Genomic DNA, 19,531 nt, shown 5'->3' with positions numbered 1-19,531 from the left:
TAAAATAATATATAGCTAGTTTATAATACAGTTTGAAAACAGGTTTATTACTTTATTACTACTGTTTATACTTATAATAGTTTATTATTTTTATTTCAATTATTTTCTTTAAATTGTTCCGTTTGCGAAAACACAGTAAGGCATTTGACAACTGCATCTGACAAATTAACTATACAGATAATTTTACTATTTAAGAGTAATGTAGTCTGTGTATATCATCATATGGGCTACTCTAAACTAAATTGAATGATTTGATATTTTGCCAGTTTAAAATACAAATATAGTGTGAAATTGTCGTACTTAACCTGTAATTTAATGGATACATAAACAAATGTAAGAAGAATAGTCAAATGTACTTACTTGAACGCTGAGTTGGTTCTTCATGACCGCTAGTGGGCGCTGTTGACTGCTGAATCAATCCCTCTCGCATTCAGCAGGCAGCTTTCTCTCGACCTCAACCTAAATAAATGCCTTCATTTTAAAACTATTGGCCATGAGGGAGTGGGGTTGCCGTGGAACAGATATAATAAAATACAATATTTAATAGAAACATAATTACATTATAAAGTATAATAACGAGAAATAATAGTGTTTAAGCATTACTCCAAGTACCAATTATTAGTCAGCATGAAGGTAGTATATTATGAAGTTATTAGTAGACTACCTAATAGTTATTAGTTACGGCTTGCTGTTTTTTTTTTTTTTTTTTTTTTTTTTTTTGATGTCGTTATTGTAATAGTTGCGATTATATACATTCTATCACGAGTTCTCTTTGAAATGCAGAAATGTCATTAATCCCTTCAAATCTGGGCTGGCGACCTGAAGTCCGATATATTCTCTCATTGCTCGACCAGTCGCCGGGCAACCGCTTGATTGACAGGCTTCTTTCCTCGACCAATGGGAGACTAGGTGGGAGGAGTCCGCGAAAAACTCGCTCTGACAAATATTCCGTGTTGTAGACGCTAGCTGTTACTTGCAGTACAGAATCGCGCAGAGAACGGAGCAGTCCCGCAATTCACGCGCACAGCATTTCAATCCGGACCTGCAGGGTTCGAGCCGCAGCTGTTCTCTGCTACTGTGCGGGTTCCACGGCGACCCATGAGAACTTTCATTTGACTTCATCCTTTCATTTTATTTTATTTTTATTTTAAACCATTAGTCATTCTTATTTTTTATTTTATTTGTTTGCTTCATCAAACAGGCTACAATTATTTCATTCTTGCCTTAATCATTTTGGGAACTCCGGTGGTTTTTCCCCTCGTTTGCCTGAACGGAATACCTCGTATTTGGAATTGGTAACGTTACCTGCTTGGCTTGTTATCCACACTCCGGGGGGATTAACTTCCATGTCTCCACGGACACCCAGCACTACGGCGGCGACGACACGGGTCGCCTTCCTGTGAGGAATGTACGTGCTCCCCACGGCCGTTTGATCGGAGAGTGCTCCACTCAGTCGTATTTTTTCACCGAATGAGAAACTGTCCACTGTCCACGGTGCTGCTCTATCTCATCTCGAGCAGGACTAATAGAGGAGTAGCTCTTCCCAACGGGATGGTTCACTTCTAACCGGGCTCAAATTCTGCATTTTTCTTTTTTAACTTTTCTCCTGGAGCGGGGAAATTGAGTTTGGATTGTCACGAGCAGCATCCCACAAGACGCTTTCTTTCTTTTTTCGAATTAGAGATTCCCGCGGAAACGGAATTTGACCGTAACGGTCGTAACGGACCATGGGCGACTCTCTGTGGAGATATTACTTTGGAGTTTTATTCATCGCGTGCAAGGTGAACCTGTCCCGCGCGCTCATCCTGGACTCCATATACTGGAACACCACGAATACCAAGTAAGTGCGCGAGGCGGTAGAGCTCCGTCAGTCACATATAACCCTCTCACACTGCCTTAGAGCAACACTCTGAAGAAAAAAATACACTTAAAGGAGGATAAATGCCACCGTACGGCGTTAACGCGTTCATCCATTACTGTAAAATGAAAATTAATAGCAGCCAGGTGATGTGGATCATCGAGCAGAGGGGAGTGACGCGTTGTTGTTTCCACTCACAGGGGTTTAGTACATTAATATAAGAAAAAAAAGTCTTGTTTCACAGTAATTAATAGTTCCTGGTGCTAACTTGTAAATTTGAGGGAGAAAGGAAGAAAAATGTACATATTTGAATGGCCCCACAGGACCTCAGGTCATCACTCATAGAGGATTTTTACCCACAGTGATGTGAATTATTTCATGACACGAAATGATTTCGACAAAAACAATTAAAGGAAATCGTAGGAGTGGCATTTCATGTTTATAAAGACAAATATGAAACGGTCATTGTACAAATGTTGGTTACATTTCCAACTGAGGCATATTTTTTATTGAACGACGTAGGCCCAAAGTCCTTTAACGTTAACTTACCTCAGAAAATGTTTGTGTAATTCTCACCATCGTAATCCTATAGAAAATCCAAGCAGGGTTTTTTTTTTTGTGTGTGTGTGCAAATGTTCCTTTTTCGTTGTTTTCATGGTTTTTCCTAGTCCTGGTTTAGGCTACTTTAATATGCCACCTTTGGTTTATTCTAGTTTTTAGGCGTGATGAATAAGCCTATCAAAGTAATTGCGTGTACAATTTTCTAAAAAGCTCTGACTCATCTCTGAATTACCTATTTTTTTCTGAAATGTAAAAGTAGTCGCATTCAAAAGATGCATGTTTTTTTTTAAGTCAGTCGTGGAAATGTGAAGACGAGCACGCGCACAGCACATCGGCGCTGAATCATGCATTAAAACATCGAAACATCAAGTCACGCTGAAATCCGAAGGGGTCTCGAGCGCCGCGCGGGAGTCTCGAGCGCTTCTTGGAGAAACTCCACGCTCTTTTAATAATTCAGCTTTCGCTCTCGGCCCGTTTTTTTAAATAGAAAAAGACTCCTCTCTTTTACCCCTGCATGTATGGGGCAAGGGGCAGGAAGGATAAACCGCATAACAGGTGCCCTGTGTTGATAATCACGGTCTTTATTACAAACCGTAATAGAGCGGCTGTCTTTAGTCCTCTGGCGGTGTCGCAAGTGTGCTTAAGTACGTTAATTAATAAGAGTGTAATTGATCTAAAAGGCTTTTCTCTGCACATGATGAGCAGCGATTGCATTTTTGAGAGGATCTTCTTACAGATCCTATCTATCTATCCTATCTATCTATCTATCTATCTATAATACATACAAACAGCCAGTTCCAATTATTGTTTTGTCTTAAATGCTCTTGAGAGAGAAAACACGCTGGTATGGATGCATGATGAAGGAATAGGCGACTGTTTGTTGCTGTATTTGTAGGAAACTCTGCCGTGAGGGGATGAAGAAGATGACGTGTTGCATTGAGAGATTCAATTTTGCTGAATGATTGGCCCACTCTGCTTACTTTTACTTTACTTCTATAAGACCTTCTTTTAGACTTTTCTTTTTTTTGTAAAATACTCTTTAGGGAACTTTAACAGTTAAAATTACTAATGTTTCAACCATATTTTTAATTGATGTGGATAAGTGATGGAAATGTCGTAAACATCTCAATAGTGAATATACATTTTTATAACTTGCAGTGTTTTAAAATATGTATATTTCACTAATTATTGCACTATGTCCTCTTGTAGAGTAAAATGTAATTAATTCAAAGATTAGTACAATATATATAAAAAAAACATTAATTAAGAACGGTCATGGCAATTCTGTGGTAAAAAGTGTGTGCGTATTTTAGATTCCTGAAGTAAGCTTGTTCATTACATTACACATTTGTGTTCAAACGTTTATGGGTGATTACATATCGAAATACCAAGTAATCGTTCTTAGTATGTAATTATATTATGGAATAGTTTGTAATTTTAATTACAAAATTACTTCAATTCATTAAATCTGTATATTAACTTGACACTGAATGTGAAGTGTCACCATCATGTTGTTATCTATTGTGACATCTTCTTTGATGTAGACCCCGAGTGACCATGAATTGACTACTAACGGCATGTCTCTCTATTGTATTTCACTGTAAATATGCAGGCCTCATTCTCCCAGGCAAGCTGGCGTTCCATGGAATTGCTCACTGCACACATTCCTGCCGTTCTGTTGGGATAGTTCAATGTATAGTTCTTTGTACCGCAGGACTAAAGGGTGATGGCACTAATAGCATTGTTAGCGTTGGCGGCTGTATTTTTACCACCAGACAAGATAAACAGCAAAACGGTCGGGCATGGCAGGAATCTTGTTACACTTTCTTTCTTTCGTTCTTTCTTTCTTTCCTTCCTTCTTTATTTCTTTCTGCTTTCTTTCTTTCTTTTGGCAATAAAGTATTTCATGATATGAATTCATTTTTAATAATAGATGAACTAAGAACCTGACTCCCGTCTTCTATCGACTCCGATTTCATTTTAGATACACGAATGCTCAATAAATGCTGATGATTAGAGTGAAATCCCATAGGTACTAAGTTTGTGAGTACCGAACAATGCTATGGGACATGCCTTCATCTAAAGTATCAATGATGCATAATGGGAGGAGTGTGCTTAAAATCCGAACTCTACTCCCTATGGCCTTCTGTACATAAGACAACCGTCACCAACTCCCACAATACTGAATCACTGAGCTGTTTTTTCTTTCCTCCCTTTGCAAAAATGTGTGTCAATCTAGTGTGCACTGCTGTTTACCCCTCCACTACTTTACCTTGGATGTATCAGGCATGTAAAGACCCCCCCACCTCCCTCTCTCTCCCTCTCTTTCTTGTTCCTTCTGGTAATCCATTTTGTCGGAGGTGGAGAAACAAAAGCAGTCTGCTCTACACGTTTTCAGTCAAAGGAGGTTCCCCCTTCTCTTCATTAGGAGATTACATCGCTTAGCAGGGTTCTGACGGGGGCACATCCATGGCTTCATACACATGCAGATACAGCATGAATGAACGAGGGGCGAGTGGGCAATGAATAATAACTACCCCTCCCCCCTTCTGCGTTTAGGGGTGCAAGAACTTAATGATAGACTGCTGGCGAAAGGCTGTTATGCTTTAGATGCTGAGTTAATCATTTTCCAAATGTGTCGTCATCATATTAGCGGATAGGTAGGATTGTTTCACTGCTGGGAGAGAGAGAAAGGAAAGGGAATGAGGGAAAAGTGCGACGTCTAGTAACGCAACAAAGAGAATAAAAGTTGATTATTAAAATGGCATTCATGTTGCTCTGAAATGTGAGAGGAGAGCGGACTGGGTCTTTCGGGATTACGGATTGAATGGATGAGAAAACCAGGAAAGAATGAAGGGATAGGGTGACAAAGGAATAAGGCGCCTGTCTGGTTGCTTTGCCTTCTCACCCGACGCAGTTCTCTGTTGCAAAGCATGATGGAGCGATTAAACCGCGAGATGTCTGTCGATTTCTTTTGTCCCCCGCTTTCCATCAACGTCTTTCTATGCCCAATGAACCTCCATATTGGTCTGATGATTGAAAGTCAAACAGCTTATGTTCCCTCCGCCCATATGCGTCCGTCGCCCTGTGTTGTTTCAGATCTTTGGGTTAAAGCGCTGTGTTCCTATTGGGGCAGGATTAGGCTACTGCTGTCACTGTGTCACGGCTCGGCCCACACAGCTAGAGATTAACATGGGAAAAGAAAGAGAGAGAAAAGATGATGGACAAAGATTCATATGTAAAAGCAGTATTTAAAGAAAGTGAGATTTATGAAAACATTGGTTAAAAAAAGTATTGAACATGTTTATCAGGAAAATATGTGTTGGTTTTAGCAAATTAATCTGTATTTTTTGACCCCTAAGAAGTCCTTCAAAAAAAGGAAATAAAAAACCAGATGTCTTATCCTTTACTCTTTAACGCCTTTCAGCCGTCCATCCAGCCCACCTGTTTCTCAGCTTCAGTTTTATATTGTGTGTAAGTTGCCAGAGAAAGTCCTGAAAGTATTATACTCATTAGCCGCTGTTAGTAAGTTATTTTCTTTTCCTTTAATGTCTATAGCCAACTTTATTTAAATGGATTCATTTTGTAGTGCTTTTAGAAATGCTGCCAAAAATGAATATTTCTATCAGAGTTTGAGTAAATGAGTCAGTGGGAAGAAAAAAAAGAGAAAAGATAAAACAGATGCAAAAAACAGAGATATATGAGGGAAAAAATGTGGATCACAAATTAAATTACATAGAAACATCCTCGAGTGGCACGACCATGTCTTCTTAGATGTGCTGCACATGTCTTGACCGTTCGCTCTTACACACACGCACGCCTTTTCCGACTTAATGGCTTCTCTGTGTGCAGCTGCAGTCTTGTTAACAGAATGAGCGGTCTGTGTTAAACGTGTGCAAACCCTTATTCTGTCATCCTTTTCTTTTTCACATTCACATGTCCCAGAATATTTATGACCACTGGGAGAATCACCAAGGCTAAAGTTGGGGGGTTAAAGCGTGTCTTTTAGACAAGGATTAAAGCCATTTACAAACATGAGTGTGACCTCTGGCTTTATTTGTTCAACTACCCCCCACTTTTACAACCTGTTCCCTCAAAACTAAAACTAGAATGTTTTAGCAGCAGCCCCTGTAAAATACAGACAAGTAAAACACCCTTTTAATAACAAAATGTGTGTGTATGGGCTGCGGGGTGACCTTGTATACCCTGTGGTTTAGGATAATGACTGTGGGCTGCAAGATGTCTATCGCATCTAGCATGCTGCATTTGGCCTATATCTCTCCCTATTCACAGCTCAGTTGTCCTTGTTTGCCCATTAAATGCAATAAAATAGAAGTTAATAGAATTAGCATGTGGCATATATGAATGTGTCACTCGTTAAATGTTCTTTATTGGCATCTATGAAAGAACCATTAACATCCATGGACTGTTTCTTCAAAGGTTCTTCAGATTATTAAAATGTTCTTCATACTAAAGAAAAAAATTCTTCACTGAACCCAAAATGGTTCTCGTATGGCATTCACTGTGAAAAGAGTGGAAAAAGATACTGTCGAAAATGTTTCAAGCAATTTCCTTTTGGGAAAACAGTGCAGATTTGTGGTTTTATAGGTGTGTGTGTGTGTGTGTGTGTGTAAACTTTTGAGGTGTGAACATGTTTTACTTGGGGAATTTATGAGTCTCGCCCTATTCTTTTGAACGATCCCAAGGCAAATATTCAAACACACCACGAACATATGCAAGCAAACTGTTCTTGGCTTTTTAAATAAGCTAGCGTAGAGATAAGACATGAGCGAGATAGCAATCCAGTGTTCGGCTCCTGAGGATTTGCGTGGCTAGATCTGTCGTACAGATAGTCCTGACAGCTACCCCGTTGCACGTCAAACACACGCACACAGTTTTCCCATCTACTCCTGCTTTAGTCCCTTGAGGTGGATGGCTGGGAGCGTCGCCTGATGCGAGCTGCTGCACTTTTTCCTCCTTATTTCTCATGACATCATTTTCTTTTCACAGCGCTGCTGTTTGAGCACTTGGCATCAGAGAGACTATTTACCTTTATTCTTAAGTGTGAGCCATGAGTCAACACCTTTGTCTCTTTCTAGCTGCTCCATTTTCTTTTCCGATTTCTCATAAAGGAACTTAAAAACACTCAAGCATGCAGTTTAAGATCGTCTCAGTCTCCTACGTTTTTATGATCCAGCAAGTTTTTCAGAACCTGTTTTATCCTTTATAGTCTCTGCTAAATTATTGATCACCCTTCTTTTAATTATTGATCAACACCATGCTTCATGATCCAGCGTATTTTTGATCCCGAGAACAGTGCGAATATGATTTATCATCTGTGGTGTGTCTCACTCTCTCTCTCTCTCTCTCTCTCTCTCTCTCTCTCTCTCTCTCTGTCTCTCTTTTTCTCAAAGGTTCGTGCCAGGACAGGGTCTGGTGCTGTATCCGCAGATCGGGGATAAGATGGACATAGTTTGTCCACGCGTGGAGGGTGGTTCAATGGAAGGAGTGGAGTATTATAAACTCTATATGGTTCCTCTGGAACAGCTAAAGTCCTGTCAGGTCACAAAGGCAGACACGCCTCTTCTCAACTGCGTCAAACCGGACCAGGACGTTAAATTCACCCTCAAATTCCAGGAGTTCAGTCCAAACCTCTGGGGCCTGGAGTTCTTCAGGGGGAAGGACTACTACATTATCTGTGAGTATGATGGCGGTTATATCTGTATTCTGTACACCACCGTTGCCGCACTATTCTGGCCAGTTACAGTTGCTTGGATTTGTTTATGTGTTTTTTTAGTATCGGGAAATGTTGACATTGCGACGTGAACTACATTAGTTATGTTTTAGTGAGTCGTGGTGCAAATAATGACACGTTTATATCACATTTGTTAGTATTTGTTTACATGGTTGTTAGTTCCAGAGCTACAGAGATGCCAAGTTTCTGTTTGTGAGTGGCATTTTACCATGAATGCGTACATCCACAAATACAAATGACTTCTCCTATGTGCCTTGTATCGTTTTGCATGTGGGTTGAATTTTCACATTTGCGAGAACAATAACTGCTCACCTGGCCACAACACACAAACTTCAGGCTCAAAGCAAGCTGTATAAACAGCGGGTGAGGTGGAAGAGGAGCACAGGGATCTAGCAAATGGAATAAGGCACACACACACACAAACAGAGACTGCTTTGATACACAGCGTCAAACACATTGCCCAGACCTGAGCCGCTCTCTCTCTCACTCTCTCACTCTCGCTCACAATGAGAGTTCACTTCCAGCATAAGGAGAAAATCCAATTTTGCAGTTCTGGGAAAATTTGCTCCTCCTTTATTTTGTTTTCTCTCAGTTTCTCTTAAGCGACTCTAATTTGTGGAGAGAAAAGTGAAAAGGAGAAAAAGGAGGTGGAGAAAGAGAATTGAGTTAATTTTGCTGCATTGTAGATGATAATTGCCCTGGTGTACAGCTGGTGTGTGTGTGTGTGTGTGTGTGTGTGTGTGTGTGTGTGTGTGTGTGTGTGTGTGTGTGTGTGTGTGTGTGTGTGTGTGTGTGTGTGTGTGTGTGTGTGTGTGTGTGTGTTGTAAAGCGCAGAGACGTATGGCTGCTGTGTGTGGTTGGGGGGTTTATTCGATAAGTCATTAATTAAAAAGTTTAATCCTAATAGCTCAGTTTAATCACTCTGTCTTTATCAATTGGATCTGCTCAGAAACCAATCAGATGATTTCAGCCCCTTATAAATGTGTTCAGCAAGCCAAACATCTGTCTCTCTCTCTCTCTCTCTGTGTGTGTGTGTGTGTACATTTGTATTAAAATATTAATATTAATCATTAATATAAATTTTTTTTTTAAATAAAAACATGCTGTTCTTTTTAACTTTCTATTCATCAAGTCCTGAAATGTATCATGGTTTCAAAAACAAAAATTGTTTTCAACATTGATAATAATAAGAAATGTTTCTTGAGCGCCAAATCAGCATATTATAGATGATTTCTGAAGGATCATGTGACACTGAAGACTGGAGTAATGATGCTGACAATTCAGCTTTGCCATCACAGGAATAAATTAGCCTACATTTTAAAATACATTAAAATAGAATGGTTATGTTAATTTAAATTATAATCATGTTCTACATTGTAACTATTTTTACTGCATTTTTTAATCAAATAAATGCAGTCTTGGTGAGATTAAGAGACTTTAAAAAAAAAATCTGTACACTTTAAAATAAGGTTTCATTAGTTAACATTAGTACTTCTACAGCATTTATTGATCTTAGTTAAAGTTAATTTCAACATTTACTAATACATTATTAAAATCAAATTTGTATTTGTTAACATTAGTTAATGCACTGTGAACTAACATGAACTAACAATGAATGACTGTATTTTTCTAAATACTGTATTTAACTAACTGCAACACTTTATTTTACAGTGTCATTGTTACATGTAGTTACTGTAGTAATAACTGTAAATTATGCATAATCACATGCAACTAACCCTAAACCAAACCTTAATCCTAACACTATAGTATATGTACCGTAGTTAGGCTACTTAATATAACTCAGTACTTAAATGTATAATTACAGTGTAACAAAGACACCGTAAAATAAAGTGTAACCTAACTAACATTAACAAAGATGAATAAATACCGTAACAAATGTGTTGCTCATTGTTAGTTTATGTTAGTTAATAAATTAACTAATGTTTATAAATGGGACCCTATTGTAAAGTGTAACCAAACATTCTTCTACATCTTGACTGATGTGTATATAAACACACTTTTGCTGGTTCAAAATATGTACATGATAAAAACGTGCAGTCGGTCAGCTGGCATAAAACTCACCCACACTGACCCCAGGTCATCGTACATTTGTGTATTGCTTTATTGTTGAGCCCTGGTGTGTGTTTGTGTGTGCTGACCAAACTTTAAAATGGCTCTTCTATTGTTCATATGCAGCCTGATGCTGATGACTCTGATATGATTGTGTGTGAGTGTGTGAACATGAGCTTGATGTGATCTGGTCTGACAGATTGCCCTCGAGCTGGGAGCAAGAAGAGAGATACATGATCTAAATATGGTGAGAGAGAGAGAGAGAGAGCAGGAATGTTTCATAAAAAAAAAAAAGATCTGCAGAAAGATGTGATAACTGAATGCAGAGATTGACAAACTACATCTATATAAATCATAAAGGTGCACTCACTAATTTTGTCCATAAATAATAGAATAATAGTTCATTAGTAACCAAAAAAATCTGATTGCAATTTGCGATGGAGGTTTCGTCTGCAGTTTTAATTACTGTTTCATCCGTTTCAATTATAGGACAGAGTCTGTGAGTGGTTATTCTTGAAATCCATCTATTGTGCCAATCTAATAGAACAGTAAGAAAGTTTAATGTGTCCTGCGATTGACAGAAACACTCGGCACGGCAGGTATTTGAGTTGCAGGCTAAAGGCCAGAAACAGAGAGAAAGAATTCCACCTTCTCTGAATTTGTTTTCAGACTTCCCCATACTGAACGATGCCCCTTAGCAGCTAGTTATGTAACATTGCCTGAGGGAGACACCACCGATGATGAGCATTTATTACTGATGGGTGTTAAGTGATTTATAATATTAAATAATATATTGTGTTCAAATTATTTTCCATTGTATTCTATTTTTAACCTACATTTTCCCCTTTTTGTTTCATGTTTTATTCTTATGTACTTCATTGTTGTCATTTCTGTACTTTATACACTTTGGAAATATTATAAACGTTAACAATCATACCAATAAAGCATTATTGACTTTGAGAGAGTGAAACACAAAGCGGGAGATATGTTGTTTGGCTTTTTTCAAAGGCAGTGAGGGCTTTTCGAGGTGCCATGCCACATCTTATTAGCGTAGATGTGCAATGTTTGTGCGTGTGTATTGTTGTGTGTCAGCTCTCATTACTGGCCTGAGTGCTGTTCACCATTCTGTGACCCTGACGCCATGTTGATCAGGTCAAACGTCGCTACAACAGCTTCAGCTCATCACAAATCACAATCAGATTTGAGTAGCTGTATTGCTAAAGCATTACACAAAATAAAAATAAAAAATAAATTAAAATAATTATATGTTTGATACTACGCAAATACGCATTTAATGCCTATTGCACAGTGTCTGTTTCTGGTCCTGTCCCACTGGTTGCCCTTTTGTCATGCCAGGACTTTACATACCTCACAGCCTGTTTGAGCTTGATAGGGTTTCACCAAGCAGGTTTGAGTGTCAGTATCGGGTTTTTTTTGTGTCTACCTTCAGCACACAGACACATTTATCTAGTTGGAGACATAACCTAGTCTCCACTAAGTCGTTTTGGTCACACTTTAGTTTAGGGTCCAAGTCGCACTATGAACTAACTATTAACTACGGCTTTTGCCTCAATAAACTACTAATTCCTGCTTATTATTAGTTAGTAAGGTAGTTGTTACGTTTAGGTATTGGGTAGGATTAAGGGATGTAGAATATGGTCATGCAGAATAAGGCATTAATATGTGCTTAACAGCCAATAAACAGCCAATATCCTAGTAATATGCATGATAATAAGCAACTAGCTCATAGTGAGAATTGGACCCTAAACTAAGTTTTAATGTTGTTTTTATATAAGACTATATATTGCAGACGAACCCAAACCCAAATACTACTGCTAAAATAAAACCATTTCAGCTTTAGAATACAGTGAATTTATTAACAGATTTTATTTATGAATCTTTTTTTTTTTTCAACTGAGGATGCCCTCAAAAGTAGTTTTTTGTCATCGAACACTTTTCATTGACCTCTATTGTTTTTAGACTGCTCTAATTTTTTCAGTCTTTTTTTTTTCAATTAAATTATTAAGCTATTTATTAAACCTGTTTTCCTAGTTTAAGTTAAACTGAAATTAGACATGTTTTTTTATGAGAGCTTCATAGGACAATATGCGCCTGTGTGAGTGGCCTCTTTTGGTTAAAACTCACCTATGAAGACAGTTTTCAAACTTTTCAAACAGTCACTGAAACTAAAACTAAATGACATGTGACGGTGAATATACTGTTGACCTGGAATGTGAGATCATGTGATTATTGTTTAGTGATGTGTTTGCGTGTGTGTTTGCGTGCGTGTGTGTGTGTGTGTGTGTGTGTGTGTGTGTGTGTAGGTGTAGGCTCTTTTGCCAGATTTATGAAATGAACACACTGAGAGGAACGCAAGCTTTTAAGGAGCTTTACATGTAATGAGCTTGTGTTCTTCTCAACACTAAAAAGCCATAGGTCAAAGAACTAACAGAGAGAGATGGTGTCATGCTGCAGTCCTTACAAACAGACAAAGAAGAAGTAGAATCAGAGAACAGAAAGATCTGTCACATGGCGCACATATAAACTCACTTGCACTCCATACGCTTCATCAAAGTGGCAGCATTGGGGGGAAAAAGTGATGATGGGGGGACAGGCGCCTCATAGACTCCAACATCACCGCCCTCCCCTGTCTCACCCTCTCTCTTTTTCTCTGAATGCAGGCCACATTGTTCTGGACGCTGACCAGACATTAAGCCCTTGGCAGCTCGTTAGCTCTGTGTTACTGACCCAATAGACCGCAAGCCTGCTGGGCGCGGACACACACACAACACACACACACGCACATGCCATAGCTGCATTGTTCGGTTAAAAGCCCACATGGGACACGTGGGACCAGTGGCCAGAATACTGCTCTTTATTTCAATTCTGCTTATTTTAATTGTGAAATTAAATTTGTTGCATGTAGTACATTAAATTGCATGCAGAAAACAGGTTTTCATCACTTTGTTTTTAAGGCCAGTCCAACATCTGCTTTAAGAAATGGAGGACTGTTTTTGTTTTATTATTATTTCATCTATTTTGTTCTCACTCACTTGTTTCTTGACAAACATCTGCTGTGACTGAAGCGTTACGCGGTCTTAAACACACTCCAAACCTCACATTCATTAATAGCACTCTCTCTCCATGCCTTATTCGCTAAATTATTAACAACCGCTCCTGGTGCTAGAGGCCTTTGCCTCGCTGGTGAACAAAATCAGCTTTTTATTATTCCTTTAATCCTTCTTATTTCCTATTGAATTGTTAAAGAGCAATGCCGCACTTTCAGCGGGGGCCCTGACCATTTCATCTTTCACCATCAAAACAAACAATTTTGCCCTGTACTTAAACATCTAATTCAAAAATGGCACAGTTAGGGCTGCTAAAAGTTTAGATTTATGATTTATGAAGGTTCTGCACAGAGACTTGACTGTTTTATAAAGCTGCATGAATGTTCATTAGTTATGTTAATGTTGCAGTTACATCATGTAGATAGCTTGTACCATCTTTGATCAATCTCAATGTATTTGCAACTTAGCAACGCATGTTGATAGTATGTTGCTAAAGCTGTTTTTTTTCCGTCATCTCTCAGCTACATCTAATGGAACGATGGAAGGGCTGGATAATCAGGAAGGAGGGGTGTGTAAAACCAAGTCGATGAAAATCATCATGAAGGTTGGACAAAGTGAGTGTTCTTTCCATTGCCGTGTGTATGTGGGTGTCTAATAACTGTGGGCACGAGGGTGTAAAATAATAGCAAAGCCCTTCGAACCTGCTGCAGACCTTGCACTGTAATTAATGACAGTGTTAATGAATTCATAAATAACCTCACCAGTGACATCCGTAGTAATTACCATAGGCCACACCCAACAACACAAGCAACTGAATTTCTCGCCTTCTCACAAAAATACAGACACATGCTGAAGTTAACTAGATTAATCTTGGCTGCTTGTTTTTTAATCACACGCACACACACACACTCACTCTCATGGCCGCTATCAGTCACACATGCACACTTTTATTACGCTGAGCAGTGTGAAAGTAATAGCTCTCCACATGAAAATGCATACATATATCAGAGTGATGAATGTGTTTCTTATCTATGTTTTGCAGACCCCTCCGATCCCATTTCCCCCAAAGAATACCCCACCAGTTACCCTCCCAAACACCCCGACACAGGGGGCAAGGACACCAAATCGAATGAAGTACTTGACAAGCAAGGTACGTCACACACTTTATCACCTCAGACACCTGTAAGGGGATGCTCACTTATTCATCATTCTCTCTGCTTTTTCATCCCTTTTTTGCTGAGCAAGTGCCAGCCCTCTGTCACAACGGCATGCACACTGATTCGTTCTCATAAAATCCTTCTGACAAGCAAATCGTTAATGTGACAGAACAAGATGGACGTTCTGGAACACATTCATTTGTAGAATTCAGCTTCTTTCCCTCCACTTAGAAGCATATGGACATCAAAGTCATTTGCGTGGAGTGTCTTAGGCTGTTTTACAAGTGGATTATTGTACCTGAGTGTTAGCAGCTCATCTGTTCAGCCAGCCTCAGGCCGCCCCAGACAAACTCACTGGAGACCAAAGCCGTGCGAGGTCACTCTGTCCACTGCTTTCCATGAACACAGAGTGTTTCTGAAATGTTATCTGTCCTTAATATGCATTTTAGAAAGTTCAAAATGTCTTTCAGAAAACGGATGACTTCCACAATTACATAACTAATTCATTTAAGCTATTTAGATAAAGGCCGTTCTTAATAAAAATTATCTTTCTTTTCTATACTGCACTTACGCTTCTACTCAAGCTTTGTACTCTGGTTTCTTCTCAAAATTTGTTTTCACGGCACTGCTAATACCGTCGGCTCTTTTATGATCAATCGCTTGTGTTTTCGCTCCTTAGGAAGTTGCTTTGGATTAAAGCATCTAAAAAATAAATACATGTTAATTTATTTCACCATACATAAAAGATATTTTATTTTGTGTCAAGGCATCTTTTTAATTGCTTATGAGTGTGCCACTTCCTCTCGTCTAAAGTCCCATTCACACCAAGAACGATAATTATTCAAATAACTATAAAGATAACTATATTTGCGTCCACACCAACCGACATAACATTCTGTTTATTATAAGCGTGTGCTGCAGTTATGTCGCCTGCCACTTTAAAAGCTCAAGCTTTTTAAAGTCGGGTGGATTCTGATTGGCTATCAATGTGCTGGAAAAAAATTGTTCTTCTTTGATGTTATCATTATAGGACTTCCCTTTTCTCAGAATTAGAATGATTATTAAAAATGTATTGTTATCGTCCTTGGTGTGAACGACCCTTAATACTAGTTGCTCATTGCTTTTTTGCTAAGTTTACATTGTTATTTTCCCTCTTAGATGCATCTCATCATGGAGAAGACAAGGGAGATGGAAATAAATCGTCATCAGTCATCGGCTCAGAGGTCGCCCTGTTCGCCTGCATTGCTTCAGCCAGCGTCATCGTCATCATCATAATTATCATGCTGGTTTTCCTCCTGCTGAAGTATCGACGACGCCATCGCAAACACTCACCTCAGCATGCCACCACGCTGTCGCTCAGCACGCTAGCCACGCCCAAGAGGGGTGGCGGCAGCGGCAACAACAACGGCTCGGAGCCGAGCGACATCATCATCCCACTGCGGACTGCTGACAGCGTCTTCTGCCCACATTACGAGAAAGTCAGCGGCGATTACGGGCACCCGGTTTACATCGTACAGGAAATGCCGCCACAGAGCCCAGCGAATATCTATTATAAAGTGTGAAACCGGACGCGCTTCTTTTGGACGTTTTAACTCTAACCCCTCACATGCCCCTCGATGAACCCCCTGTAGGCAGCATCGATGCCCAAGCTCACCCTCGTCCTGCCCCCTCTTATTTTTTGTGTTTCTTGTTTATTTTAAAATAATCCTGATTATTACTCTCGGTATAGATGTTGCTGATGGTGGAGTGACGCTCCTGATTCGCTGCTCTTGCACCTGCAAGAATGAAACAAACAAATCGAAAATGACAAAATGGAAAACGGACACCCTTTCGGGGGATTGATATGCACTATTTTGGATATAGTGTGTGTACGAGGGAGCGTGTGTGAATCAGACGAGCTGGGAGAGTGGGGTTGAGGGGGTGGGCGTGAAAAGAGAGGTCAGAAAAATGATTCTTCTCTTTTGTCTACTACATCATCTCCCTTAAAGACACAACACATGGAGATGGAGAAGAGAAGTGACATGTCAGTATCACACAGCAAGAAATAAGAACTCGAGCTGTTTGTTTAGCTTGGCCGATTGGCTGATCCGTCGCAAAACAGGAAGTGAATGCAGCCCATTGGTCACAGCTACAAAAGTGGATTTAACGAGGAAGCAGGAAGCTCTCCGGAGCGTACTGTTGGACATTTGAATGGACACCATCTGTTTTTGCACGTTCACTCGTACTGTTTTCATTTACGTTAGCTCTCCTCATTTACTCACCTCTACAAAATGACTCACAATGTTTACTTGAAGTCTTTTGTATGGTCATGCATCGTACTTGCATTTCTTTCTGTCATTCCCAGTGAAGTCCACTTGCAGATTCATTTGGTAGAAGACTAATTGGTATCGTCATAGAGATCCTTTTGTGCTGGTTTATGTGCCGTTTAGTAGCGTGGAAGACACATACACATTTCATTTTGTAAACGTCTGCTGCCTGGGCTGGAAGAACGAGAGAGATAGAGAGGGAAGGAATGAGTGAACGTCAATATTTGGTACAGTTGCTGACTGTCCTGTTGCCTGCTGGGAAGGTGGAGGACCCACATGAACACTTTAGCAGCACTTTGAAAGCCTCATCACCTTACCCACATGCAGTACAAACACATTAAAACAGAGAGATCGCAGGGAGCGAATCACTCAAGGCTTATTGGCAAAAATCTGTCATTTTTGACACAAAATGGCTGCCTTCCCCAGGCATGTGGCTGCAAATGTTCCTGTTTTTCTAGTATTTCTGCCATCACAAACACTCTCGCTCACCAGTGGCCAGTGCAGGCCGTGGAAAAATGTGGAACTGCTGCTCTACTTTTTTGCTCAAAAGCACAGGGACATCAAATTGCATCATAATTATTTAGTTTTAAATGAAACAAAAGATTTAATTAGCCTTTCTTTATGGATTTGTTTAGCTGTAGATGAAAATGGTTGGAAAAAGTTCACATAGAACTTATTTATGATAGCATACAGACAGGTCGGCTTGAAACGGCAAGAAAATGAATAATTTATGGCGAATCTGCACATTATGCAAGCTTCGAGTTATCCTTTTCATTAACAGATATTTCTCCATCTCAATTGTGTCGTTTTTCCATCGATCCATACACGAATAGCTGCCTTTTCACCACAAACACACACACATACCCGCACAAAAAGCACATGCGCTCATGGCCAGGGTAGGGGCGGCTTTGGAAGGAGCCCTCAGGGAAAACAGCATGTTGGATTTTAAAATAGCCGAAAGGAATGAGAGAGAAGGGCCAGAAACGGACCAAAGGAAGGGCATGTCTGACAGAGTCCTGACTGAACCAACTTCTCCGGCCTGCCTGTCTCAGTTGATGAAGCTCAGATGTGCTCTGGGTTGAAATTAGGCCCCTTAATCTGGAAGGAAAGCAGTAGACGTGGGTTAGCAAGCATACCAGATGAGAACGAGCACAGGCTAAATGTAGTAAATTGCATGAAATGGGATCTTTCAGGCTCAAATTGTGGGAGGTTTCTGGAGGGGAAAAGACACATTATAATCGATGGAGGTCACAAGTGGATTTAGCGTGCGTTTTAGAGAGGAAGTCACCGAGCAGAGGCCAGCGTATCCCACAACCCGCAGCTCCCAGTGGATTTCAGAACTCCTTGCGTGTGTGTTGTCATTTGTGCGAACCGCTTCGTGAGCAATGCCGCAGTTATCTTCATTTGTTTCTTACAATGAAATTGAAGTAATTCACCAAAGGTGGACTTTGAAATTTGAAAATGTCCACAGCCGCACATTAACTGTTCATCCATTTTGTTTTCACTTGTTCATGGAGGTTCTTGAATCTCACCGAGAAGCCAAGCCTTGTGTGATCGGAGCTTTGTGCCTCTGTAAGAGGCCACGAAATCTGCAAATATGCAATTTTTATTTATTTTTATAACAATTGAGAAAAAAAGATGATATACGTTCACCTATGGAAAGTGTTCTTAACCACTGAAAATTAAATGAAACAATACAGCATCAGAAAACACTACAACCCCGGTGTGTTATTATTATTATTACTATTACTTGTTTTTTTTTTACTTTGTGCTGTAGGTTCGAGGTAAACTGTGAAACATGAACACTTACACTTACACACACACACACACACACACACACACATACATATTGAAGACTGAGCAGTTGTTTTAAACTAAAGAAGACAAACATACTACAAAAACTACAAACATGTTGCTGTTCGGTTGCTGTCCCACATGGGCTAAATATGACAATCTCCTTAGTTTCTTTGAATCCGAAGACACTGTCCCGGCAAGCTGGTTGCAAACGTTCCTGTAACATTTTAGGAGTGGTAGGACATAACTAGTAGCGTAAGATGTTGCACCGATGTCGACGGAAAGGTTTGTGAAACGCTGGGAGAAGTGTCTTCGGCCCACTGTAAAATGCCTTGCTTGTATGGTCACCCTGAGTTCACAAGACTCTAGTCTTTGCACCGTACATCTGTAGGTAAGAGGCTGTAAATACGTTATTGTTTGTATTGTATATGGATCCCCGGTTGTTACAATAGCCTTATTCTCACATTTCTAGCAAATAAAAAAAGTTAAGAAAAAAAAAAAACATGAATCACTTCAGTTAAAAGAGAGCATACTAATTTTTTTGGTAAATAACTTGTGTAAATATTGACGACGAACCCAATAAATCGTTTTTTATAAACTCTTAAGTAAGATGTTTTTGTATAGAATTGGAATTTTTTGCTATGTATTTTAGCTAGCACTCGTCAGACCCCTCCCACTCAACCCTTTTGCACTGTTCCTATGGTGATCTGGTTTAAAAATGAAAATGAGATAGAGAATTGCCAAACTGACTGCTTGCTGCATATTTGTGCCATACGTGTGTACCATAGATATTTATTTAATTAGTTCTTTTTTTTTTTTTCTGTTGGATTCTTCTACCCAGTTTGTAAACAAGCTCAGTATTATCATTTGAGTTTTTTCCCCAACTTCTCAGTTCCCTGTTATCTTTCTGTTGCTATCGTTTCTTGATGGCCCATCCTTCTCTCGCAGTAAGATCTGGTCAG

General features: G+C 39.6%; 1 protein-coding gene across 1 annotated transcript; it reads left to right on the top strand.

The window, feature by feature from the left end:
* Nucleotides 1-968: 968 nt before the first annotated feature.
* On the top strand, nucleotides 969-18,841 carry efnb2a (ephrin-B2a). Its single transcript, XM_079880395.1, has 5 exons — nucleotides 969-1,840; nucleotides 7,834-8,117; nucleotides 13,834-13,926; nucleotides 14,355-14,462; nucleotides 15,628-18,841. Exons 1-5 carry the CDS (start codon nucleotides 1,728-1,730, stop codon nucleotides 16,029-16,031), a joined length of 1,002 nt encoding a protein of 333 aa, XP_079736521.1. The 5' UTR covers nucleotides 969-1,727; the 3' UTR covers nucleotides 16,032-18,841.
* Nucleotides 18,842-19,531: the final 690 nt, after the last annotated feature.

The sequence above is a fragment of the Squalius cephalus genome, assembly GCF_949319135.1.
Source record: "Squalius cephalus genome assembly, chromosome: 9".
NCBI lineage: Eukaryota > Metazoa > Chordata > Actinopteri > Cypriniformes > Leuciscidae > Squalius > Squalius cephalus.
The sequence above is the reverse complement of the archived record's forward strand: the minus strand, read 5'-3'. Positions and strand labels throughout refer to the sequence as shown.

Coding starts and splice junctions, on each gene's coding strand:
- efnb2a (XM_079880395.1), top strand. CDS start 1,728: ATGGGCGACTCTCTGTGGAGATATTACTTTGGAGTTTTATTCATCGCG. Junction 13,927..14,354: donor CATCATGAAGGTTGGACAAA/GTGAGTGTTCTT, acceptor TATGTTTTGCAG/ACCCCTCCGATCCCATTTCC. Junction 14,463..15,627: donor TGAAGTACTTGACAAGCAAG/GTACGTCACACA, acceptor TTTCCCTCTTAG/ATGCATCTCATCATGGAGAA.